At 38.6% G+C, this 27,684-nt stretch overlaps 1 protein-coding gene across 2 annotated transcripts in view; it reads left to right on the top strand.

Moving 5' to 3' along the window:
• SLC2A2 (solute carrier family 2 member 2) overlaps positions 1 to 27,208 on the top strand; it is a 28,789-nt gene extending 1,581 nt beyond the window's left edge. Inside the window, exons 2-11 of one of the 2 annotated variants that reach the window (XM_059064116.2) lie at positions 5,508 to 5,600; positions 9,684 to 9,946; positions 14,742 to 14,866; positions 17,505 to 17,620; positions 18,526 to 18,688; positions 19,389 to 19,576; positions 22,019 to 22,123; positions 25,947 to 26,048; positions 26,717 to 26,920; positions 27,008 to 27,208. In XM_059064116.2, coding sequence (XP_058920099.1) covers positions 5,508 to 5,600; positions 9,684 to 9,946; positions 14,742 to 14,866; positions 17,505 to 17,620; positions 18,526 to 18,688; positions 19,389 to 19,576; positions 22,019 to 22,123; positions 25,947 to 26,048; positions 26,717 to 26,920; positions 27,008 to 27,208 — 1,560 coding nt within the window. Of the gene's footprint in view, positions 1 to 5,507; positions 5,601 to 9,683; positions 9,947 to 14,741; positions 14,867 to 17,504; positions 17,621 to 18,525; positions 18,689 to 19,388; positions 19,577 to 22,018; positions 22,124 to 25,946; positions 26,049 to 26,716; positions 26,921 to 27,007 lie in introns of those variants that run through there. The other variant, XM_059064117.1, reaches the window with a different exon arrangement.
• The last annotated feature ends 476 nt before the right edge of the window (positions 27,209 to 27,684 follow it).

Raw genomic sequence — 27,684 nt, 5'->3', positions numbered from 1 at the left:
AGAAATTGTGTTGTAGGACTTCTCTTGAGAATTAAGGAATTGCCTAAAAAGGGAACCCAGAAAGAATGAGAACTGATGTAAAGCACAATGGTATAGCTTTGTAAAACCACCCAGACTTTGAAAGAAGTGAACTAAGCGTGAGACTGAGGGTTAGGAGACCTGGCTTCTCACTCTGGATATACGCAGTAATGCACTGTATAATTCAAAAGACTTGGACTCAGATTCTTCAGCTGAAAAAAGAAGAGATTAGCCTAGAATCCATTGCTCTCAAAGGTCCCTTTCAGCTTGAAAATTCTATGGCTTGAGAAGCTCCTGGACTTTTCCAAAGTTGGGTGCAAGATCGCCTTTGGGTTGGTGTACATAGTATTTTGTAGAGGAAAGGGTACAAGCTCTGCTCCCTACCTAGTTAATCAATAGATGCTGAAAAGCTGCCTTTTTGTTTAGCAGTGGCAGTTTAAGATGAGCTCTGGTTTCCAATCCAAGAGTATCTGTTATTCATCAGCTATGTGTGTTGGGCATACCACTTAATCTCGGAGCCCTGGTTTCCTCACCTGTAAAACGGGGATAATTTCATGTACTTTGCAGTAGTGTTGTGAAGATTATGGGTGATTTCTAAAAATTTGACAGGTGGTTGTTTGGCACGAGTGATAAATGAGATGATAATGATGTGATTAAAGATCAGTTGTTTTTCAGTCCTTTCACTATTTATAGGAAGACCACAGTATGTATCTTATTCAGCCTTTATAACAATTCTATGCATTAACTATTATTATACCCAATTGCGGGGTAAAGAAACTGAGATTTGGGGATGTTAAGGGCCTAGCTGGGACTCTTCCAGGTTTTCTGACTCCCAAGCCTGCTTGTTTTTCCCAATAGACTCCGTCTGATTTCTAAGCCACAAAATAAACACCACATTTGTTTTATGTTAAGTTTCAGCCACTTGCCCATTCTACTCTTCTACGTTTATCCAGCAGCATATTTTTAATTGGATATAGAACATAGTTTCTTTAACTTAAAATTATTAAGCTCCAAATGAAGACAGTCTTTCTAAAAGTGCATGCTTAATACCTTGTTGCCTATGAAGAAGTTGAGAGAAAAGCCTTGAATATCTTCTGCCACTTGGTGGATATATGGCCTTTAGATGAGTTCATTACCCTTTCCATATCATTACCTTTTCCCATATGTAAATGGTATAATAATTTCCACCTACAAGGTTGTTGAGAGAACAGGCAAACCATTTAGGACACAGAGCCTGGACAAGAGTAAGTTCCTCTCTAAGTTCTCACTGTTTTCACTAGCTCCTATGTACCTACCCTTGAGGCAACCTCTTGGATATTAGATTGAATGAATGGAGGTTAATGGGCCAATTCAAACTTAGTTGTTTAGTAGTTTTCAGAAATGTTCCTTCTCATAAGCAAAACTTTCTCTGACCAAGTCTAACCACAAAGAAGGTTAACTACAAATGTTATCCCTTTTTATTTCACAATGGAAAAAGAAATGATGGCAAACAAAGAGCCAGTTCAAAATGGAGTTCAGAGAGGGAAACCTCTCTGAAAACCTGAAAATAAGAGGTACAAAACAAAAACAAAAAAGAAAATGCAATCAAACAGTTCCAAAGACTTTGATATTTGGTATGATCGCTTTGGTTGGGAATTCAAGTGGCCTGCTTAAAATAAATGAGATTGCTCCTTATCTGACCAACTGGATGAAATTTCTATCTCAAGGAGTTAAAGTGGGGAACTGCAGGCCATGGGTAGCAGTACCAGAGCCAAAGCTGAAAAAGGAGCCATGAAGACCAGAGGACAAAGACTTTAAGAACACCCTAAGATTTCTAAATGTTTAAAACCTCTCTTATCTCCCTCACAGTGGCTTTTTTTGTTTTCCCTATAATGTGAGAAAGTGATCTTAGGGGCAGCTCCAATATTTCTGTAGTAATGACTTAAAACAATTTAATTGGAAGGTAATGAGACAGGAGTTCCAGAGATCTTCTATGTTTGGAAACTAACTTACATTTTTGTCAAAGCAATGAAGGAACAGCTAACACTGTTGTGACTGAGCCTGTCATTTGGAGTGGAAGAGGAAGGCTGATGGAGATTATAGGGGACCAGATCTGCTGCAGCCACCACCTTCATCCCCATCTTCCATTTCTGTAGCACCGCTGCTCACCATTGCTCACCAGTTGGACTCAAAATAAGAAGAAAGGAACTATATGCCTGTCTTGTGGGGACAGGAAGAGAGAGCCAGCAGAGAGCAGAAGCCCAGGGATGGAGTGGGAGGGGCAGCCACTAAGACACCAAGTGCTGGGACACTCTGCCACGGAAGAAAAGGAGATGCAGGGGTGAAACTGGGCAAGTATATCGTAGCCCTGGGCTTGATGTTGGGTAGGACCTGAGGTTCTTCTTCAGCTGAGCTACAGGTGAGCAGTAGAGTAGCCTTTGTTTGCCCTTTTTGATTTTCATCAGAAACCTCACAAAAGCTTTTTACGGGTGTGTGAGGAAGGAGGGGATTTGTGAGGTGAGTGGTGGGAAAATGGAAAATGCACTTGGAACTGGTCGGTGTCTGGTGATTTGCTTCAGCATCACAATCGGCAAATCCTATAAATATGTGCACTCTTAGTTTTTTTTTTTTCAATTTAGAAAGATTAGGATCCTAGAGTTTCAGACCTGTTTGGCTTGTGAATGTTTGTTTCTGATCAATGAGAAATGCAAAATAACCAAGTAATTAAAAGCGTAAGTTCTGGATCCAAATCATTATTCTATCAATACAAGTTACTGGCTGTTAAGACTTTAACTAGTCTAGTTATCTATAACATAGGGATACTTATGGTACTGTGTGGTTGGCAGGATAATGGTCCTCAAAAGATGTCCACAACCTTGTCCCCAGAACCTGTGAATATGTTACCTCACATAGTAAAAAGGGCTTTACAAATGCCATTACCGTTATGGACCTTGAGGTAGAGACATTCTGGCTATGAAGATGGAGGCAGGGCCTGACTGATCAAGGAATGCCGTAAAGCTGGGAATGGCCCTTGCTTTACAGCTAGCACAGACCCTGGTCCTTCAACCACAAGGAACTAAACTCTGTCATCAACCCAAATTTGCCCTTACATCCTCCAGAAAGGAACACAGCTTGCCAACACCTTAATTTTAGTCTGATGAGACTAGTGTCAGACTTCTGATCTACAAAAACTGTAAAATAACAAATTTGTGTTATTTAAGCCACTGCTTTGTTTGGTTATTTGTAATAGCAACAAGAGAAAACTATTACAGGTAAATGACATAATACACATACAGCCGTGAATGGCATGCGGTAGGCAAAATAATCAGTTTTAGGCATTGAAGCTGTGTTCGCATTGCACCTAATATCAGATTGTCCAGATTGTAGTAATGGAGATTATGTTCGCATTGCACCTAACATCAGATTGTCCAGATTGTAGTAATGGAGATTATCCAGAAGGGGGTTAAAGCCTGCTTAAGGTGCTTCTTGGTCCCCTCATTACTAATGATGCTATCTGTAAACGGGATGAAATTCTCTGTCCTTGGAAACAGCTTAAAGGGGATTTAAGGAGAAATCACCAACCAAATGAATGGAACCCCATCTTAGCTTTGGCTGCCTGAGCCACTGCATTTTAGATGTCTCCAGTTCCATTTTAGAGGAGAATTCGAAGTCTCTGGTAATCCCACACACCATAACCATACCGTGTGTGTGTATTTGTGTGTGCAACTGCTCGCACATGTGCGCTTTTTACATATATTTTATTTATAATTATTTTACTATTGATTAACTATATATGTATAATGATTTATATCTAATAAATACAAATGTGAATTATATAATTATATGATATATAAGATATTATATATATGCTTCATAGTTATATGACATTATATGGTTCTTTGGAGATATATATATCGTATTATTAGCATATAATTTGGGTCAGCTTTGATGTCTTGTCTTTCAGGGAACAAAGTTACTGGGAGGGAAAGTCTATATAGGTGCCACCTGCAGTTAATTCTGAATTAGTAGAAAGAGAGGGAACATATAGATTCCCAATCCTCACCCCAGAGATTCCAATCCACTAGTAGATCTGAGGTGAGCTCCAGGAAGCTACACATGTAATAAGCTCTTCAAGTAAAGTCTGGTTTTAGGACCACTAGACAGTAACTTCAAGGGCTCTCAGGGTGGTACTGTGTTAATACTTTGTTGATGATGACACTGTGAAATTTCTGATCTCCAGCTTAATTGGGGAATAAGGAGGTCTGGTTAATTAGCTATTCTTCATACTGGAGTAGGGGGATTTACAATTATTTGCCAATTTAGAGAAAAACTGAAGATTATATAGGGAAAGTGGCTTGGGTCACATACCCACTAAGTATCAGAGTGGGAACTAAACGCTGTGTTAATATGACTCATCCATTCATTCAACAATGTTCCTACTATATCTCATGTCATTTACTTTAAAATTTCAAATTACATAATTATACATGAAATATTTTCCTTATAAAATGGTTAATAATATAAATAAAAGAAAAATACTCTTTTACCCCACCTCTCCAATCTCACATTCCTCCTCAAAGGTCATCCTTTTGTTATTTGTTCTTCAAGAAAGTATTCTATGAATTACATAAAACACACACAAATCAAATAACACTTAGGTTTAAGTCTTTTTAAAAAAAATAATGAGATTTCACAATTTCCTTTGTCACTTAAAAAGTCAATATATAACAATCACATTATTCTAACTGTTGCATAATGTATTGTATGTATCACTTAGGTTCTTTCCACAATTCTTGCTATAACATGCACAAAAATGCATCAAATATCCTTATATGTGACTCTGTGTGCATGATATGATTTCTCTAAGATGGTTAGACATGTAATTATAAGTTGAAAGGGATGGATGCTCTGCCACTTTCTACAGTTTTTTGTAGCTGCTTGAAGTTGGGGAGAAAATAATATCCCTTGATTCACAACTCTAGGTTCAACAAGTTGCAGATCCTGAAAAGTATTTTACCTAGATGTTGATTTGGATTGTGATGCCTCTTAGATGAGTTTTGAGGTGTTTCTGTATCATGGCAATGTCCAGGAGAGCTCCCTATCTCTTTGTTACTGGTGTCTTATTTGACTTTTCAATGATTTTTAAAATTTTATTTTAAAACTGTTTTGATCTTGGCAGTGTCCTTTAGTCAGCAGCGATTCTAGTTCACAGTCCTGATTTTGAAGCTTAAAAGAATATATCCACATATATATGTGGAAAAGGATGTCTGGTTCCCCCCCTGCACAAAGCTGTCCCAGATTTCTGCTGCTTTAGCAGTGTAGGGGAAATGAAAGGTGCCCACAGTTCCATATGAATGAGCCCTGCCAGGAGCATTGGGCACACAGTGAATGAGTATCAAGGGGCAAGAACCAGCCAGTGCAGCCTGTCAGAAGTCCAGGCTGCAGAGTGATGGGACGATGGTAACTGGAATTGCCTGGTGTTTCCCAGCCCTGTGTTTCATTCCCCACAGGTCACCAGGACCTTGGTTTTTACTGTCTTCACTGCCGTGCTGGGTTCCTTCCAGTTTGGATATGACATTGGCGTGATCAATGCACCTCAACAGGCAAGTGAAACATGCACAAGTTCTCTTTTTGGCAATTTCTATCAGTGACAGAAAGGTATCTGCTCCGCATCCAGAGAGATAAGGTGTGTCCACGCGGGGAACACGGGATAATCCTGGTCTTCTGTCAGGTTCCACACACGTGGTTCCAAGGCTGATAACTTGGCCTTGACTCCTCACTTTAAAACCCTCACAGAAAAAGAAAGAGTAATAAATAATCCTTGATCTCTGATTCAGCTATTTGATGAGCTCACAGAAAACTCCAGCTACAATACCACGTGCCTAAGGATTTTTTAAAATAAAAAACTTAAGAGCTGATTGAAGCAACATTCAGAGCTCCCAGACGCACAGATAGAAATGCCAGGGAATAAGAGAAAACACTGGAAGGATAGGGTTGTTTCAGTGCACAAACATGTATTGAGCACCAACTCACTGTGCGTCAGGCACTAACGTACGCTCTCCCCCATCTGACTCGCCCAACAACATTATTATGCCCATTTCTTGTCCAGATCAAAGCATTTTGGAACCCTGCGGGGGTGGGGGGTAGGCAGGGGAGGGGATGGAACTGGATGAAGGAGGTCAAAGGTACAAACTTCCAGGTATAGGATAAATAAGCACTAGGGATGTAAGGTACAACATGACAGATATAATTAACACTGCTGTATGTTATATATGAAAGTTTTTGAGACAGTAAATCCTGAGTTCTCATCATAAGAAAAAAAAAAGACAAACAAGCAACAAAAAACACTTAGGAGCCCTAAAACTAACAAGATTCTAGTCCTTCCCCCTACTCCTGTCTCCCATAGGTGATCCAAAGTAAAATAATACAAAACTTTTGAATAGTAGTCAAGAAGGCCAATAAAGTTTGGGTTTTCTTCATGTTGACTATTTGAATGGGTATTTTTAAAAAATATTGAATAATTTCTATCATTTTTCTCATTTACTTTGGGATCCCTACTCTGGTTTCCAGTGAATAGACAGGAGAAAGATATCATTTTTCTCCGATCCCACAGCCTGTAAGTGGGGAAACCAGGACTTCATTTCCTCTGCTCTGAATCAGACTGTCAGGTCATTTAGGGTGGGACTGATGTCTTATTCTTCCTAGCACCAGTGCCAAGCACAATGATTGATGTAAATGATAAAGCGTTTAGTGAACGAAGAAGAGAGAGAGAGAGACAGAGAGAGAGAGAGAGAGAGAAGAGAAGCTAGGGGAAGGGGTGGCATAAGGTGATGGTACAAGCATTTGTTCGGTTCCTTCTATGAATCCATCATATTTCGTCTGCTTCTCTTACGACACTGGACTCCAAGGAAAATGTAAGAGACTACAGGGTGTGAACGTGTGAAATGTGTACTTGCCACAATCCATCTGCTGAAATGGTTGCTCCTTGAACTAAAAGATGTGCTCTGATTAGGTACCACATAGCATCATGAGTGTGGCAGCCCTTGCCAAGGCTGAGAGACTTAGGGAATAACTCTGGGGGCCATATTATTTTTTCTGTGGGTGTTGACAACACATGCTAATTTAACAGGATCCTTGAAATTTGGAATTGGTAGAACCTTTTCTCTTCTTGTGGGAGAACTTTTCAAATCCTTATTGAAAGCATCCTCTTCAGTCTTGGAGGGAAAATTAATCTAAGGTTTCCCCTCCTCGACTCCAAGTCCTAGAGCCAGACCTAAACACAGAGATCACCCACCGGCATCCAGCTTAGTGCTCTCTCTATAACCCCCTCCTTCTGTATGGAAAGAGCTGCTTAAACACTATTACGTAAGAAGAGTCATTCGTGCCCATTTGTTTTTATTAGCAGAATGACATTTGGAATTATTTTAGGGTATTCTAAAGTTACTTTTTTTACGAGTATGAAAACTATGCATGCCTGCTGCAGAAAGTTTTAGAAGAAAAAAATTCATGATTATTCATGTAGAGCAAACTGCTGAGAACGTTTAGAATATTTCCTTTCAGCCTTTCTTCTGTGTATGTTATCCATATAGAGTGGCCTTCCATGAGGTAAATGTCTGGATCAGACTTCTTTTATTGTAAGAGGATATCATTCTCTCCCTCATCAGCTGATTTTACCACATAGGACTTTGCCCAGGACTGGCAACCTAGGGCAGCTGCATTCCAGGTCCTTGTCAGAGGTCCTCCCAGCTCACTGCTGCTGAATAGTGACCAAATCATCAAGAGGAATGACACAGAAAGAAGAGAGCCTGAAGGATGTGCCTTTACTCGATTATACTTTTGTTAGATCTTTACCTCTACTGAAACACATTATAAAATATGGCACTGTGAAATCTAGTTTTAAACATTGTTTATTCTGTTACATACTGAACTCTGTGAGGGCCCATACAAGAAACTTCCTTCAGGTCTCAATACCTTCTCAGGTACTACTGAGTTGTTTTTGATCTTCAGAATTCACCAGTATATATGACTGTTTTCCTCTCTTTTCACTGGCTGCTAGGAAGCTTACTAATAAATTTAGAGCTCACCTAAAGCAAGGATACAGCACCTAGTGTTTCAATTTGTATACAAACTTTATTTTTGGCCTCATCTTTCCCAATCTTGATTCTTATACCTACTTTTATGTCTCTATTAAAATATTTACAGAAGCAAATTTAAATCTTGCTATGCAGGGGTAACAGTGGAATGAAAATATATCTTTTCAACCTGTAGGATATTTTCAATTTGGATCGTTGCCAACCTTTAAAACTTGAAGAATTTTACACAAAAATCTAGATTTCTGGCTTCTCTTTAAAAATTAAAGGTCATAAATAGATATTTCTCCAAAGAAGATATACAGATTGCCAACAAATACATGAAAGGATGCTCAACATCACTAATCATTAGAGAAATGCAAATCAAAACTACAATGAGGTATCACCTCACACCGGTCAGAATGGCCATCATCAAAAAATCTACAAACAATAAATGCTGGAGAGGGTGTGGAGAAAAGGGAACTCTCTTGCACTGTTGGTGGGAATGTAAATTGATACAGCCACTATGGAGAACAATATGGAGGTTCCTTAAAAAACTAAAAATAGAACTACCATATGACCCAGCAATCCCACTCCTGGGCATATACCCTGAGAAAACCATTATTCAAAAAGAGACATGTACCTCAATGTTCATTGCAGCACTATTTACAATAGCCAGGACATGGAAGCAACCTAAGTGTCCATCAACAGATGAATGGATAAAGAAGATGTGTCACATATATACTATGGAATATTACTCAGCCATAAAAAGAAACAAAATTGAGTTATTTGTAGTGAGGTGGATGGATCTACAGTCTGTCATACAGTGAAGTAAGTCAGAGAGAGAAAAACAAATACCGTATGCTAACACATATATATGGAATCTAAAAAATAAAAAAATGGTTCTGATGAACCTAAGGGCAGGACAGGAATAAAGACTCAGACGTAGAGAATGGACTTGAGGACGTGGAGAGGGGGAAGGATAAGCTGGGACGAAGTGAGAGAGTGGCATGGACATATATACACTACCAAATGTAAAACAGCTAGCTAGTGGGAAGCAGCCGCATAGCACAGGGAGATCAGCTCGGTGCTTTGTGACCACCTAGAGGGGTGGGATAGGAAGGGTGGGAGGGAGACGCAAGAGGGAGGAGATATGGGGATATATGTATATGTACAGCTGATTCACTTTGTTACACAGCAGAAACTAACACACCATTGTAAAGCAATTATACTTCAATAAAGATGTTAAAAAAAAAATTAAGGTCATGCAACACTAGTCTCACATTGCAACTTCCTCCTTCATATGGGACAAATAAATTCTGCCAACTCACTATTACATTCTCAAAATCACAGACAGTGTTTCAGTCCTCTAGTCATCAAGACCCTTCTTGCCTCCTTCACTTGTTTGTTCCTGTCTGGTTCCCGTTGGCACTGGAATTTGTGACCTCTGTTTTCTAGGATATGGTCAACTGAAACAACTATATGCATTAGTATGTGCATAACACACATAATGAGATAATCCTGTTTAAACACCTAACAAATATTTTAAAGGAAAAACAAACAAAAAATATACAGAATGCTTGAAATATTGGAGCTATTTTTATTTTATCTCCGTAGGTAATAACAACCCATTATAGACATGTTTTGGGTGTTCCGCTTGAAGACCGAAAAGCTATCAACAGCTATGCTATCAACAGTACAGAGGAACTACCCACAAGCCCATTCTTAGGGGTTCCCACACCAACCCCTTGGGCTGAGGAAGAGCCTGTGGCATCTGCTAGCCTCATCACCATGCTCTGGTCTCTGTCTGTGTCCAGCTTTCCAGTTGGTGGAATGATTGCCTCATTTTTTGGTGGGTTGCTTGGAGACCAGCTTGGAAGGTAGGCAAATATCATAAACAAACATAAACACAGAAACTTCAGTATTTTGGGTGTCATAGTTTGTTTAGAAAGAAATCATCTTTCTTTTTGTGGAATAATTTCAGAGTTATTTTTTCAACTCATGACCCTATGAGTTAGGTTGGTATTGGACCAAATAATGGAGAAATCTGTTGCAACCATCGGCTTAATAGTGGAGGCATTTACAGCAAAAGTGAGCTTGGTGTGTATTTCTAGATAATCACTCTGATTCTCTGACTTTGTAACTTGTACAATATATTGAGAAGCCAGTGCACAAGTGGTTTACTCAGGAACTCAGTGGGGAGTCAAGCATGGAATTTTTAACCTGGGAGTCGATTGTTGGCTTCATCAAATTGCTCCATTTCTCAGACATCCAGGTTTTCATTTTCAGATTAGAATTAGACATTTGGATCAGTCAGGTTCTAAAGTCCAGTCAATATCCCCAGCTCCCAGCTGCCCAATATACTTGGCATGGGGTTTCTAGCTGCTGCTCCTTTTATCTCAAAGCCCCAACAAGGGGCTGAAGCAAGTGGTGTCTCCATTTCTCTACTTTGGTTTCTATTATGTGTTTTGGATTAAACACGTCAGTGGAACTCCTTTACACTCAAATTTCATTTAGTCATGTGATGTACTAAAGCTCTTGGATCCCCCCCACCCCCATAGAGAGGAAGTAAAACAGAAAATAAAACGATTATTTCTTTAGATTTATTTTCTGCTCTTTGCATCCATCTTTTATCACTTTTTTTCCTCATCATAAAAACAAGCAAACATGGAAAATTTAGAAAATGCAAAAACCTTTAAAGTTCTAAATGATATAGGCAACTATCTTAGTAATACTGGATTACAATTCATTTAACTATTTTTAAAAATATTTATTTATTGTATTTATTTATTTTCCTTTTTAAAAAAATTTTTTTTGGCTGCAATTGGTCTTAGTTGCAGCACACAGGATCTTTGTTGAGGCATGTAGGATCTTTTTTGTTACGGCACGCAGTCTGCTCAGGTTTCTCTCTAGTGGTCGCGTGCGGGTTTTCTCTCTCTCGTTGAGGCGCGCGAACTCAGTAGTTGTGGCACGTGGGCTTAGTTGCCCTGCAGCACGTGGGATCTTAGATCCCCGACCAGGGATCGAACCCACATCCCCTGTATTGGAAGGCGGATTCTTTACCACTGGACCACCAGGGAAGTCCCTCATTTAATTATAAAAATCCCTACTTTTTTTTTCCTTGGCCACATGGCATGCAGGAATCTTAGTCCCCTGACCAGGGATTGAACCCGTGCCCCCAGCAGTGGAAGTGCAGAGTCTTAACCATTGGCCCACCAGGGAAGTCCTAAAATTCCTACTTTAAATTATAGTTTTCCCTCTCTGGTTATTAAATTATGATAAGTTCTTCCTCTTGTACTGGAGCTTTCATATAATAAAGACTGTAAGAATTTCTCTTAAGTAATGGGTAGCATGGTAACGCAAGTTTTATTCTTACTCTTATTTGAGAGGGACTTTCTCTACCATAAAAGAAAATGGTCAGTTCTTCAAATATTTATCAACTTATGGTATTTAGCTGATCTTTAAATCAGTATCCATAAATTATGCAGGTCATTAACTGGCTTTAATTTTAAAAATTTAAAAATCATTTCAATTTGCACCAAGTTGGTTTAAGCAGTAGTTGGAATTTTTTCTAGATTAATTATGTCTAAAATAAATAAAATTAAGCAAAGCTAAGTTAAATTTTTAAATATGGATGACTGACTCTTTTAGCAGCTATTGATGTTTTATATTTCTCATCACTGAAGAAAAAATTTAAGCCCTTGTCCCTCATTTAGAGAAGAGATTCTAACAATCCAGTGACTTACTCTAAAACATTTAATTAGTGTCCTGGTGATGGAATCAGGATGCTTGTCTTCTCAAATCTTAGGATTTAGGGGCATCCCTGGTGGTCCAGCGGGTAAGACTCTGTGCTGCCAAAGCAGAGCGTCCGGCTTCGATCCCTGGTCGGGGAACTAGATCCCACATGCATGCCACAACTAAGAGCTTGAATGCCTCAACTACAGATCCCGCATGCTGCAACTAAGATGAAGTGCAGCCAAAAAAAAAAAAAAGTCTTAGGATTTAGCATCAACAATGTCAAATGACCATTTATCAAATTGTTTATTGTGAACTAAAAGTGAGGCTTCCTCCAACTCTCAGTAGAAAAATGATCCTCCTTGAAAATAGCCCTAAAACTAATAATTTTAACTTCAAAATTAAGACAAAATAGTTCAGTCTCTCTCACAAAACTATTTTTCTAGGGAGATTCACTGAGAAATAATATGATGGTCCTTATTGCCAGGGTTATTGCTCTACTAGTTAAAAGTAAATAAAAGTGTACTTTTCCATTACTGCTTTAAAAAACATCTTTCCTTGTAACTGTGTTAATAGTCAATAGATGTCTATAGCCACTATTTTATAGATTTGGGTTCTCAAAGTCAAATTTTACTTAAAATTTAAGTACCTGGGTAAGGTGGGGGAGACCATGATCTGGGCAGTCCACACTACCATGAGTGAAGGAAGGTATACACAGCTTGCCTTTGACTATGTTCTTTCTTTTGTATCAAAAATGGAACTCACCAAAATAAAGCATTAACCTTTGGTTTCACACAGATCAAATCCCAGCTCTGTCACTTAATAGCTATGTGAAAATGAGCAAGTTACCTCAGTTCTCTAAGACGTTTCCCTCCATCTGCAATGTGGGGGAAAAAATACCTCCCTCGTGGCATTATTGTAAGGATTAAATTAAAATGAATATAAAAGGTTTAGTACACTGCTTGAAACAAAGTGAGCAGGCAGCAAGTGTAGATGATGATGATGAAGAAGCCTATGCCTACAGAAGTATTTAGAGCAAGATTTAAAGAAATATACTTAGACATAGATTTCTTTCTCCCTGAGTCAACCATTTCGTGTATTTTTAGATTATTTATTCTTGGCCATTTCTCACGTCTGAGCAGAAATTAAAATCCTTTAAGGTGTATAGAGTGCTCCAGCATCCACCAGTGGTAAGGAAGAGGGACTTTAGAGCAATCCGGCATCAAAAATACTTTCAGACTATCTATCTCTTCTACGACTTTTTATGTTTTTCCCGCCTAATGGAATATACTATTAGCTAGCTAGTAACAGTTTCCTAGGGTAAATGATTGAATTTACCTGCCCTCTGTCCTTGTGTAGAGAAAAAGCACTTTACAGAGAAACACTTTTGCTACTATGCAGTTCTGAAGCTGGTCAGCTCTAAAGCACTCTATTTACCTGTCTTTGGGTAGTTGATAACTTGCATATACTAGCTTGCCGTTACTGCTTTAATGAATTACTACAAACTTAACGGCTTAAAACAACACAAATTTGTTTTCTTACAGTTTTGGAGACCCAAATTCAGTTTCACTTGGCTGAAGTCACAGTGTCAGCAGGGCTCATTCTTTCTGGAGGCTCTAAGGAAGAGTCCATTTCCTTTCCCTTTCCCAGCCTCTGGTGGCCACTTCTGTTCCTTGGCTTGTGGCCCCTTCCTCCATCTTCAGAGCACATCACTACAAGCTTTATTTCTTTCATCACATCACCTTCTCTTCTGCCTTCCTAGTATAAGGATAGTCATGATTACATCATTGGGCCCAACTGGATAATCTCTTCAATTCAAAATCCTTAATTTAATCAATCTGCAAAATCCCTTTGCCATATAAAGTAACATATTCCCAGGGTCTGACGATTAGGATGTGGACTCTTGTGGGGTATTATCCAGCCTATCACATGGTTTTTGGGGCAATCATTGCAGTATGAGATTATATAGTTTTATTTTCCAGAAAAAAAAATCTGGTGTTTAAGATATTTGCTTAGAAAAAGCTCACCTATTAAAGTTTGATGCACTGAAAAAGAGCATAACAAGATACTTACGTTTCTTTGTGGGACAAAAATTTTCACACCTGTTCACTCAAATTCTTTTATTGGCCTTAGCATCTACTGAACTTTGAAGAAGGTTTTTGTGTACCTCACTTTCCCATTTAACAGGAGGAAGAGTATCAGATACCTTCAAATGTCAATTTTCATATGATTAATTTTGAAAATGATGTTTTTGTTGCTATTGTCAGCTTTATTACATATTTTACATCAGTTGACATTAACTCATAGATTCTGGAAATATGCTGGCATATAATGACAAAATAGGGATAACTATAGTTCTCTATGATAAGGCTTAAAGTAAAAGCATGTTTTAATTTACTTCTAAATAATTCATACTAAAGAAAACTTAACTTTGAAAGTTCCTTTCATGATCTATATCAACTAAAAAGTTGTACCATTAAAAGAAAAACAAAGGGGTGTCATAGGTTACAACTACAGCATTAAATTTAGCTATCACCAGGCAATTATTCTTTAAAACAATCAACTTCTAGAAAACTTAATTGTTAACTATTTGAAAAGGTGTCAGAAGTGTTATCTTAAAGCAAACCAGTCATCATCACAATTGAATCAACTCTATCAAAATGTGGAGATCAGGTACATGCAACCCAAATTCTCCCATTATATATATATTACTTATTGTTAATGCTTTAACCCACAGACAGATCAAAGTAGCAATCATGGTTTAATTGCTAAATCATGGCTTAATCATGGTTTAATCATGGGGAGCTAGATTCCCCAACTAGCTCTATCAGCAAAATTAAAATATTCAGTCTTAGGTAAAAATCTCAGCATGCTGTGAAAGCAAATAATTTTATCAAGTTTTGATGCTAAATTTATAATCCTTGCTTTTCAAATTTTCAGAATCAAAGCCATGTTGGTAGCAAACATTCTCTCATTAGCTGGAGCTCTCTTGATGGGGTTTTCGAAATTGGGACCATCTCACATTCTTATAATTTCAGGAAGAGGCATATCAGGACTCTACTGTGGTAAGTCATGCACACACACACACACACACACACACACACACACACACGCACACGCCCACACAAACACATACACACATCTGAACATTATTCTGAAGGCAGATGTGGTTACATGTAGGGAATTTTTTTGAGCCTCGAGTGACATCATGAAAGGGAAAGGCAGTAGCATAAAGTTGCAGTCCTGAGTCAGGGAGGTTTGGGACCAGTAAGTGGAGTTGTAAGGGTACGTTCTTATCGACAGCAATGACAACATTTCTAGTCATATGATCTAAGGCAAATTATTTAACTTTGTTTCCTTATCCAGTAAGTGGGAAGGATAACAGTATCTACCTCCTGGAGATACTTGTGAGAATAAGTGTTCAGCATAGAATCTGACTACAGCAAGCTGCCAAACGTGCTAGCTGTTATCATTACTCCTGTTGTTCAGTAGACAGTGGAAGACTGCTATGCCCACAGCCCCACCTCTACACTTATGGCCTGCCTGGCCACTGTTGTCTCTGTCTCTCCTATCTGGAAAGACCCTGACATCCTGGCCCATCTCTCAGACCACATTCCCTGGCCCTAAATTCTTCCACATGTAGCTGGTTGAAGGGTTAAAGTGGCACTGACCATGGGGAGAGGGAATCAGGCAGAATCATTTGGTAGAGGAGTTCAGAATGGAGGAAGGATGCTCCTCCTAAGAACTTCACATCTAAACAGCTGAATCACTATTTCTTGGAAACAACTTTTCAAGCTACCTGAAGCAACTTATCAGCAGAAAGGGAGGATCGTGCATTCTCTAAAATAGTCAAATCTTTTGCTTCTCAACCCCAGTAACACCCATTGTCCCAAATCATAGCCCCTAATAATATCCATTGGGGGTGGGAGAGGAAAGGTGAGGGCACAAAATGGCATATAAAATATTTTTAACACTTTTACCTGCAAAGAGGAAATACTATAATTCCATGCGTCTTCAATGATCAGTTGAAACAAAAGTCTAAGATTACTTGTCTCTTTTTTGTTATTTTCAATGCTAATAAAAATAACTGAAGGGGTAGCTTGATCAAGGTAAAGAGTCACCCCACTTGTGGAAAAAGGTTTGGATTCAGAGTGAATCGATTCTGGCACTGTCTCTGTCTGGCCTTAGTAACTGAATGTGAGACTCAGTTTCCTCTTCTGTAAAATACAAATAATAACACAATCAAAGAAGTCCAAATCATGATTCTTCTATCTTTTCTCTCTATTTTTTAAAATATAGCAAGAAAAAAATTACAAAATATTTTTGGTAAAGTTGAAAATAAATGCTGTAAACATAACATGGAGCAACCTATCACTAGCATAGCCAAGTAACTTGTACTCTCCAACTCACCTTTTAAAATTATGTCCGATCCTATTATGAGCATTAAAATTGCTAAAAATTATAGGAAATACAATTTGACTTCAGGTTCATGTGACTTCAGACCTTTGAGCTTATCTGCATTTTCTGTTCTTGGGGTATAATGTTAGGCATTACACAAAAATAGTACAGCCTAGAATAGGACCAAACAAATGGGTTTTTTTCCCCCTTCTTTAAGATCAACAGACCACTCATTAGAGTTAATGTAAAAGCAGAAATTCAGATGCTGTATCAATCATGCAAATGTTCATGTGATATTAAGAACAATTTGAAGCATTAAAAAATACTGAAAAAAAAAAAAGAAACAATTCCTCAAAGCATCTTTTATACATTTGATAGGCAGGCCATCTCTCTAAGAGAAAGCCTCTGACAAATCTTACTTTTAAATTCTTAAGAAAATGCCAAACATCGCATTCAGCCTTGCTCATTGATAATCTCTGACTTTTTTATGCACTCAGCAAATGGCTAGATACTCCACCATTTCCAGCATGACTGATTGCATCTGCATGTAGGAAAACTATAGAAGGCAGAACCGCCTAGAGCTTTTCAAATTTCTGTATTCCTTTAAGCACCAGAAGTCTCTATGCACATAAAATCTTTTCTGAAGCCAATTATTTGGAGAGAATAAAGAAGCTAGGTTTGCTCTGGTTGGAGTGATTGGGGGAAGAGCCTCTGAGTTCCTCAACCCCTTCCACCTTCTCCCTTGGCCTGGCCAACTCAACTGTGACCTTGAGGCACCTCCACATTGTTGAAACTCAGACAGGGCTTGTAGTTCTCCACTAACACTCTATTGCACTGTGAACTTGGCTAAGTCGTTTCTCACCTTTATCAAGTAAAGAAGTTGGTCTAGATAAGTTCTAATTTCCTTTAATCCCACAAAACTAGAGTGAGGATATTATTGCGTTTTTAAGAATATTGTTAAAACATTCTTCAGTCTCTTTTCTGAAGACAACCTAAGGCATGATGATACAAACTCAATATTAACATGGATTTTTTTTTTAACTAAATAAGACAATGCTATAAATAATTGCCAAATGCATGACTAACCGTTCCTTTCTATTTGTATATCCAACTACAACTTCATTTGGAGTCGCATCAGCAAACATTCTTTGCGTAAACTGTGTGTAATTGTTGGTGACAAGGGCTCTTCCTTCCAGTAAACTCAGGAAGGGAGTTTCAGCAGAATATTGACTGTACTTAAACAGAATTATTGTTATTGAGATAGTCCTGGCTACACCTTAACATTTATGTTCATGTTTCATTCAGGGTTAATTTCAGGCTTGGTTCCGATGTACATTGGTGAAATTGCTCCAACCACGCTCAGGGGTGCTATTGGTGCCCTTCACCAGCTGGCCATTGTCACAGGCATTCTTATTAGTCAGGTAAAAACTCCCATCCCCTACCTCGCCCATCCTCTACTCTACCCAACTTCTCCTTCCCTGATTGTCCACTCTCGCAGTAGAACAACACAGAGGAAAAAGACAGTTCCACAGGTGGTAGTGGAGGTGGTATAGAGACATAGGCTTTTTAGCTCAAAGCTAAAGTACTACTACTCCACTCCTCACTTTTCTCCTTGGAGTCGTGGTGGGGTTGGCAATGGAAGTGACCTGGTAAGCCATGTCTTGAACTGCTGAAGCTATTCTAGAATCAAATTACTCCATTTAGATTTCAAGGAATACAAAATTTCAAAATTTTGCCTAGCCAGGTTTCCTTTGTTTTGAGAATCTTACCTGCTCAAATTTAATATGCAGATGCTTGCAATAGCAGTTCTTGTTCAGCTGACTCTATTCTTTCCTTCTGTCCTACGTTCTCAGAGGGAGTCCTAGAACCTCAAACCTATGGCTATCCAGAGGATAAACTACTTGCAGTAGGGATCACAAAACTAGTTCTCATCAGAGTAATTGTTTTATCTTTGTAACCCCATTCTATTTAAGTTCTGGGTAATCTAGGAAGAAATTTTTTTAACAAAGGTCCAAAGAGGCATGATTTTTGCTGTTGTTTCAGACATCAAATGTGTGCTTAAAAGTTTGGTTGATTCGCATCCTAAATGTCCCGTAGGAGTTAATGAAAACAAATCTAGGTGAATTCTTTGCAGAACAAAGAGTCCATGATTCAGTTCAGATGAGACACACTAGCAGTAGTTTTCATCTTGTGCATGCTTGTGCATACGTGAGTCACAATTGTCAGGGATTACTATCAAATAGCCAATGTGCTTTTTCAACAAATTGTTTCAGAAGGCAGATCCAAAGTGATGTGCAGTTGATATGCTTCCTCCCTGACTTTTCAGATCGTTGGTCTAGACTTTATCCTGGGCAATCATGAGCTGTGGCACATCCTGCTTGGTCTGTCTGCTGTGCCAGCTGTTTTCCAATCTTTGCTGCTCTTCTTCTGTCCAGAAAGCCCCAGATACCTTTACATCAAGTTGGAAGAGGAAGCCAAAGCAAAGAAAAGTAAGTCTATGGGTGGTTTTACTTTCTTCCTATTGTTTTGGAACTATCAGCTAATGAGAAAGAGTGTGCATGAATGGATACTCATGAAATTGGTACCAGTGCTTTCCAAATGAAGTCAGTGATTATATGGAAGAAGAATATGCAAGATCACTTAATACGACTGGTCCATGCCATTTTGCAACCATAAACATTCACACAAAACCAAACAGAAAATCCACATACAGAGACTTCTAAAAGATCTTTCCTGCATTATCCTTCTATGATAATGAGGATCACAGTTTTGTTTGTCGTAAGATGAAGCGAAATGTTCTGCTTTTTTTTTTTTTTGCGGTATGCGGGCCTCTCACTGTTGTGGCCTCTCCCGTTGCGGAGCACAGGCTCCGGACGTGCAGGCTCAGCGGCCATGGCTCACGGGCCCAGCCGCTCCGCGGCATGTGGGATCTTCCCAGACAGGGGCACGAACGCGTATCCCCTGCATTGGCAGGCGGACTCTCAACCACTGAGCCACCAGGGAAGCCCATCTGCTTTTTTGAGAAATAAAAAAGCAGGATTTAATTTAACAAGAAAGAATTTCCAACACCCATGCTATTAAGTAACAGAAAGGGCTATACAGAACTGTAGCTCTTTCATTAACATAATACAAATAAATTTATTTTTGTTTTGACCTGAGTTGTGTCAACCTGATCGTTTTGGGGGACAGGCTTGAAAAGACTCAGAGGAAGTGATGATGTCACCAAAGACATCACTGAGATGAGAAAAGAAAGGGAGGAAGCATCAAGTGAAAAGAAAGTCTCCATAATTCAGCTCTTCACCAATTCCAGCTACCGACAGCCTATTCTAGTGGCATTGATGCTGCACATGGCTCAGCAATTTTCTGGAATCAATGGGGTAAGTTTCAGAACGTCCCCTAACTCTTAAGAGCAAAGTGAATTAAGATAGATGAGGAAAGGGGTTTAAGTTTAAATAACTTAAGGATACTTTAAAATGTTGACATCACATGTCTTACTACAACAAATATATTGAATGAGCATTAATTTTTTGTCTTGACTCATCTGCCTTCTAAAATCAGCTTACAGTTTTTTTAAATGTCAATAATCAGTGGTCTGCAAGTCTATTAAGATGAAGGTTAAAAGGCAAGTCATAACGAATACAAAAGAGGGAAAAGGAGAATAAATATAACTAGAAGATTAAATTACAAGGGGCTTCCAGAGTTGAGTATCAAATTTAGGATTTCTGATAGCCTAAGCAAAAGGAATCCAAGATTCCCTCTGTCTATTTAAATGAAGTATACAAGATAGCCTTGTGCAAAGAAGTTTCCTGCCATCCAAGAAACTTTCACTCTATTTGGGGAGATAGCACACAAAATAAACAATAGAGTGAACTGACATGATATTGGTGAGTAAGGGTAATAGAAAAGACATGACTGAAAAACATTCTGAATACTAAACTAGCTAGCATTTAGGTTTTGAATTGAGATTCTTGTATTATGCAGACTAAAATTTTTCTACTGACAATCAGCTACTAGAAGAAAAAAATTAAACATTTGTTAAGAAACTAGATAAAGAAAATCACTTATCCCCTTTCATTGCTGTTAAAAATGTGGTTTGGGCTTTTATAGTGAGCCAATCCTAGATTCACAAAGACACTTTGGGGGTGACTGATGAATGGGCAGAGACTTGGGGGAAGCAAAGAAAGCAAAAGTTGAAGCATGAGTTGAAGCAAAAGAAGACCTGAGCCTCACTCCGCAAAGTGAATGCTACTCTGCTGTGGTCTCCATTCTCCTTTAACAGGTCCTTGATACTCATTTTTTATCCCTTAACTCTTTATAACTTTGGGGCTCAGAGACCAAATCTGTATCCTCTCTCTCAGCTCTGCTTGTATATCCAAGAGCACAACACTTAATCTCTCGAAACCTCCCTGCTTTAGCTTCTTTCCCAGTGCCTGACTTAGAGGCATCCAGGAAGTGTCGAACCACAGGCTGTCAGGCAGCCTAAAATGGTGGGCTGGTGTGAAGTGAGTAATCCACTCCTCACTGAACACAGTCTGAACAGTCCTCCTGCATCAGCCATGTCTGCAGGAAGAGGCACCAGCAGCAGGACATGTTATGTGGGAAAGGAACTGATGGAAGATGATAGAACAAAAAAGATGATCTAAAAGACTATTATAAACATAAGCACATAACCAAATAATGAAGCCTATCAGGGGGATTGTGAATCAGATTTCTCCATCCACTGAGATTCGTGGAAAATTTTGGGTTACATGCAATGACAACCAGAACTCTTATATACACTGGTGAGAGTACAAATCGACACAACTTTTTAAAAAAAATTTTTATTGAGGTATAATTGATTTACAGTGTTGTGTTAGTTTCAGGTCTACAGCAATCTGTTATACATATACATATATCCACCCTTTTTTTAGATTCTTTTCCCATATAGGCCATTACAGAGTACTGAGTAGAGTTCCCTGTGCTATACAGTAGGTCCCCATTAGCTATCTATTTTATATATAGTAGTACGTATGTGACACAACTTCTCTGGAAAACTGTTTGGCAGTATCTATCAGAGCTGAGAACATGCATACACTATAACCCAGCAATTCTATTCCTAGGTGTAAATGTATGCACATTTTACCAAAAGGCTTGTACTAGAATGTTCATAGCAGCACTATTCATAACCACTCTAAATGATAACTACCTAAATACCCATCAATAGTAGAATGAGTAACTAAATTGTGGTATATTGATACAATTATACACTAAACAGCAATGATAATGAACAGCCTGAAAATATAACAATATGGATAATTCTCACAAAGGTAATGTTGATGCCAGATACAAAATACACACTATGTGGTTCCATTTATATCAAGTACAAGACTAGGCAAAATTTATCTATAAGGATAGAAGGTGAAAGAGTTTCCTTTGAAAAAAGGGTGACATTTAGGGGGCTTCTGGAGGGCAGGAAATGATTTATTTTTGATCTAGATTATACAGGTGTGTTTAATTTGTGAAAATTAATTGAGCTGTACACTTAAACGATATGTGTACCTTTTTGCATGTATTTGATACTTTAACAAAAAAATAAAGTGCAGATGTAGAGTTTTCAGCTAAATATAAGGAGAACTTTTAAGTGACTGGAAGCTTTACACACTGAAGGAAGATTGTGGTTTCTCCTTCCCTGGAAGAAGAGGGTGGATAAAACCTTTTGGGAGTTCTAGGGACCCTGGTTCCATTGAAACACCTAAAAATAAATAAACTAAAATAATTCTTGCTTTAAAGCCATGAGTGCTAGGCTTCTTGATTAAGGCTAAACTATTATTATTTTGCAGATATTTTACTACTCAACCAGCATTTTTCAGACAGCTGGAATCAGCCAACCTGTTTATGCAACCATTGGAGTTGGTGCTGTCAACACAGTTTTCACTGCTCTCTCTGTAAGTTAAATACTCTACATAAATATTCTGCTTGTTCCTCAGTCCAGAAATGGGAGTAAAATAACCTTGTAATATAAAAGTGACCTATGACTTATTGTCCACGTGTAGTGGGTATGTAGATAGAACCAAGTGGGTCACAGGAAGAGTCCTACTTGTGAATAACCAACCACTGTATTGAGATTAGGCATAACTGAACAGGTAGATACTGGTTCTCCTTATCTACTGAAGATGTCATTTGTCACTCATTTGTGAATTAGTAACTCACTTGGGGACACAGACACTTGGTATTTTTATGTAAATACCTGGGCTCTTTCTCCTTTGCTCTGTACTTAAGCCTTAAGCCCCTTGATATTAGCAAACAGCTTGTCATTTCTATCAGCATTGGATCCTAGATCCTCTCCTTCCATGGTTGAAAATTTTTATCCTGATATCTTAGAAAAAACATTTTTTAAATAAACATGGTCCTCTCATTTAGATAGCTAAGCCTCTAGCAAAATTAAACTGATTCAGTAAATTCTTATGATGTTAGGCCATTGGGCAGAACTTGCAGGTAGTTCACAAGGCCATGGCTTCTGGTGATGTATATGACTGTGATAATATGAGAGGATGGAATAGAAGCGGTTTATAACTTGAAATGTTATTGCTATTTTTGAAATGTAACTTTTTTCAAATGTCAAATGTTATTATATACTTTTGACAATTTTTCTCAACAAGGGAAGAGGTCATATACTCTTCTTAAGACCAAATACCTTATCTAAGGAACGATTCAGTATATTGACAGTAATAATATTTAATATAACAATCTAAGAATTAAAGTAAACAAAAAACAACAACAAAACCCCCCAAACTCCCCAACTAATGTAACTCACTTTAAAATGAGGATAATTGAGCTTATTTTTATCTTTGAATGCAGCTGTTAAAAAAGCTTGTGCTTTTAAATTTTGGTCACAGTGCTATATACTCAATATACTTTAGTCACTTGTTTTTCATTCTCTGCACATGGACTTTTAACTATTACCTAGAGTAGTCAATAAATTACAGCCTGGCTACCTAGATCAAAAGGCAGGTTTGTCCAGACCACATGAAACAGAACTGGACCTTGGAAAGAGAAGGAAGAACAGATAGTAAGGGAACACCAGTGCTTCTGTAGAAATGCCTTTAGAGATAATGCCTGTTCAATCCAAAAGGCCACTCTAAACCAATAAAGGCCTGGTACTAGGATGGAATCCAAGGGACTATTCGCATTCTTTTGTCTCCTGAGATAATATTTTTGCAAATCCCACTTCAACATATTTTTCTCATATAGAGACTATGATTAAAACATTTTATGTGTAATAGGATTTGCTATGTAAAGCATCATGTTATCAAGATCAGGGTAACCCAAACTCTAAGAATGCCGAACGAGAAAACTACTGCAGAATTCTATTTTTGTCCTCCCCGCCACCAGCCAACCCCACGGAGTGGGAGGAGTTGTTCTGAAAATAGAGCCTTGATTATTTTGAATATACCGTTTTTGAGCTCATCCTTTTATTCTGTGAAAGTTTTTGCATGACTGACAAAATTTTTAAAAGTCAACTCTAAACAGCTGTCTAATTAACCCTCCAGGACTACAGATAACATTTTTAATTATATTTATTTTTGAAAAGTTGTTTTAAAGTTCAAAGCAGTACAAAAAGGATAGCCTCTCAGTCATCCAGATTCTCTCACCAAAATCAACCAATGTTACTGAATTCCGTGTATCCTTTCAAATAAAGATGTGCAATTAGGAATATGTACTGATAATATACTAATGTTTCAACAATTTGGAAAGAACATAATCAATCTTTTTTTTCTGGATGAGTACTTGGAGAAAGAGATAGACTTTTCTAACTCGATGCTGAATTATGTTCCACATTTCCATATTTTCTTTTAAACTAATGAGCTGGTAGAAGGGAGCCTGTAATCTTGAGTGAGAAAACAAAACGGGAAGAATATAAAGGGAACTGGAAGGCAGCATAGATTTAGAGGAGATAGAGTGGCTCTAAGTAAGCATCCAGGATCTGAGTGAGGTACAGTGTCTGCAGAGGAAATGAGAATTAAGGTCAGGTAGACATCTCTGGCCCCTGACCAAATCTCACCCTGTATCACACCCCTTCCTGAGTGCTCACCTAGCCCCAAGGAGGGAGTCCAACTCAATTTTCAAGGCATGTAGTTTTAGAGTTTATAATCCTATTAGCAATAATTGTTCAGAAATAGAAGACACAGACACAGTAAAAGCCCTTATTCCTGAAGAAATCCTCCAGTTTTCCTGGCAGCTTGACATGGTGTCATCAAATCAAATTTGAAAGTCATAATTAAAGAGTCAAAATATAGAGAGAAAATTTATGAGCTTGAGAAAGGTTTGTTTTTCCCACTTTTTTCTCAACAATTAAACGTGGGCTCCTTGCTTCCCTGGTGGCCCAGTGGTAAAGAAGCCGCCTTCCAATGCAGGGGATGTGGGTTTGATCCCTGGTCAGGGAACTAAGATCCCACATGCCACGGGGCAACTAAGCCCGTGCGCCACAACTACTGAAGCCCGTGCGCCCTAGAGCCCATGCTCCGTGACTACTGAGCTCAAGCACCTCAACAAGACAGCCCACGTACTGCAAATTACAGAGCCCACATGCTCTGGAACCCACACGCCTCAACTAGAGAGAGAAAACCTGCACACCACAACTAAGAGAGAAGCCCACGCACCACAACGAAAGATACCGCACGCTGCCACAAAGACCCCACGGAGCCAAAAAAATTAAGAAAACTAAAAAAATATATATTTTTTAATGTGGCTCCTTGCTTACCACCCTGAGGTGATTTGAATCTCTAATATGAAATGCCTCTGAGATGAAAGGGGCTTTCACTGTAGGTGAAAAGAAATGTTTCTCAGATATTTTCAGAGCCAAAGCTCACTATACTAAGGGTATTGGATTGCTGTTGATTTACTGATAGATTTATGAGCCTAACCAATTTACTCACTGAAGTGAGAAATTATGACAGGTAGTTTTTGTGTGTGTGACTCAGCAACCTTGGCAGTATTCCAAGGATCAAGCAAGAGTCTATTCAACAAACTCTGGTCCTGGCTAAATTGTAAACCTTAACCATTAGTGCAAAGATCCACAGACCCAAAGGAATCGACGCCAAATCTCCTGAATTAGGATAAGAAAGCACTTTGACCTTTTGCTTTAAAGTCATACCTTTTCAAGTGGATAGTTCATTACCAGCACCAGGTACATTTAGGCTCACCAGAGAAATGCGGACCTGACTATTTTGGTAAGGCCATCACATTCTGTATGCTGCCCCTGAGTGGTCACAGTCTGGCTTTATTTGCAGTAAGAAAGTTGGATGAGAATAGTTAACACATCAACAGTTGTACTGTTTCAAGGGTCTGCAGTGCTCAAACCCTTGCAATTATAACTTAGGATAATTATCAGAAGGGAAATTAATGTCATTTTTATGTAGGACCTTTGTATTTTAAGTCTACAGGAAATATATTGGGAGAGATCCAAGAGGTCCAGTCTCTAAATATTGCACCCAAAGTGATAAACATCGGGTGGCGGTTGTGCTATGGTTCTTTCTCTAGAATGACCTGTTCAAATCAATGTGATGAAAGGAAGCCAGTAGTTGTTAATCACCTCGGTTCACTGAGAACATCTTTGCCACCCCAGGCAAGGGTCACTCTCCTCCCGAGTTCCGCATCTGTAAAACGGAATAACAGAAGGGCCTCTTTCCAGCTGTATAAATTAAAATGATCTCTTTGGCAGTGAAAGCGATTCAAGTATAAAGCCAATATGTTTTAAAATTTTCCTAGGTATTCCTTGTGGAGAAGGCAGGGCGACGCTCTCTGTTTTTAATCGGAATGAGTGGTATGTTTGTTTGTGCCATCTTCATGTCGGTGGGACTTGTGCTACTGGTGAGTTTGGCGCCTGCACTGAGATTTTTGGTTACCATATGATAGCACCTCTGAGCTACAGCTTAAACGTTTGAGGTTGACTTACGAAATAAAGCAAGAGGAACAGCATATAATACAAAGGAGAAATGTAAAGAAAAAGAGAATTAGTTTAGGGGTTTAAATATAGAACATCAGCAGGTAAAGTGTGCTTGTTACCCAGAGAGGCAGTGTATATCATAGTAGAGCACAAGCTCTGGGATTAGCCCAACCAGGTTCTAATCCTGGCTCTGCCACTTGGCTGCCTGTGTGACCTTGGACAAGTACCTAGACCTTTCCAGCCCAGCACCAGCATCCACTACTTTACAGGAGAACATGCATCCTGTCTAGCAACCTTGGTATGAGTAGAAGCAAAGGTCACTGGATCCTTGCTTTTCCTCTTTCACAGGAAAAGAGTGACTAAGAGTCATGGAAAATCCTAATCCAGAGGATTTCCTATAGCGCAAAAGATTTAAGGATGACTAAGACTAGAATAAACTTGTCTACGACTAGAATAACTTTATACTTAATTGAATATAAACACATCAAGAAGGGAGCTATGTCATCTCTGAACTCAATGAGAATCTACCTAGCTAAAGGAAGAAGCAGTCAATGTCAGTTCCACTTTTGCTTTGTTTTTGTTTTCTCCTCAGAATAAATTGGCTTGGATGAGTTACGTGAGCATGATAGCCATATTCCTCTTTGTCAGTTTTTTTGAAATTGGACCAGGCCCCATCCCCTGGTTCATGGTGGCTGAGTTTTTTAGTCAAGGACCACGCCCTGCTGCGTTAGCAATGGCTGCGTTCAGCAACTGGACCTGCAATTTCATTATAGCTCTGTGTTTCCAGTACGTTGCGGTAAGCAGCCTAATACTGTACAAATTTACTGAACAGAAGATAAGGTTGAAGAGCTGCTAATTGGAACTCTGTTTATTCTCTGTGCAGGACTTCTGTGGACCTTATGTGTTTTTCCTCTTTGCTGGTGTAGTCCTGGCCTTTACTCTGTTTACATTTTTCAAAGTTCCAGAAACCAAAGGAAAGTCCTTTGAGGAAATCGCAGCAGAGTTCCGAAAGAAGAGTGCTTCAACCAAAGCACCAAAAGCTGCTGTAGAAATGGAATTCCTTGGAGCTACAGAGACTGTGTAAAGATAACCCGCTTTTTGACAGGAACAGAAACAGGAAGGAAGCAGTGTTTTTTAAATGACAAGTTTTTTGAGAACTTTATATCTACTTCTTGAGGTACTGTTTTATTTTTTAAAGAGATGTTATAGGCTTTGATCAGAAATGTCATCAAATATTACAAAGAAAGTATTTTTTTAACTTCAAGAATCTATTTTGGGCGGTAAGACTCTATAATTAAGTAAACCAAAAGGTCTAGCTTATTCTGGTACACTAAATGACAAGTACATTCTAATATTCTTAGTGCTGTCCTTTACAACAAGAGTATCCTGACGTTGAAGCAGTTTCAGAGTTATTTCTTCATTAAGCACGTGACTAGAAACCTGAAGACACAACCAATATTTACATATTTAAATACGATTAAGTTGGAATTTTCCTACCTGCAGACCCCATATCAATACTAAGGGAGATATGACTAGTGGCGGTAAGGTCCATGTTAAAAT

This window comes from Kogia breviceps, chromosome 5 (assembly GCF_026419965.1).
Source record: "Kogia breviceps isolate mKogBre1 chromosome 5, mKogBre1 haplotype 1, whole genome shotgun sequence".
Classification (NCBI taxonomy): domain Eukaryota; kingdom Metazoa; phylum Chordata; class Mammalia; order Artiodactyla; family Physeteridae; genus Kogia; species Kogia breviceps.
The sequence above is the reverse complement of the archived record's forward strand: the minus strand, read 5'-3'. Positions and strand labels throughout refer to the sequence as shown.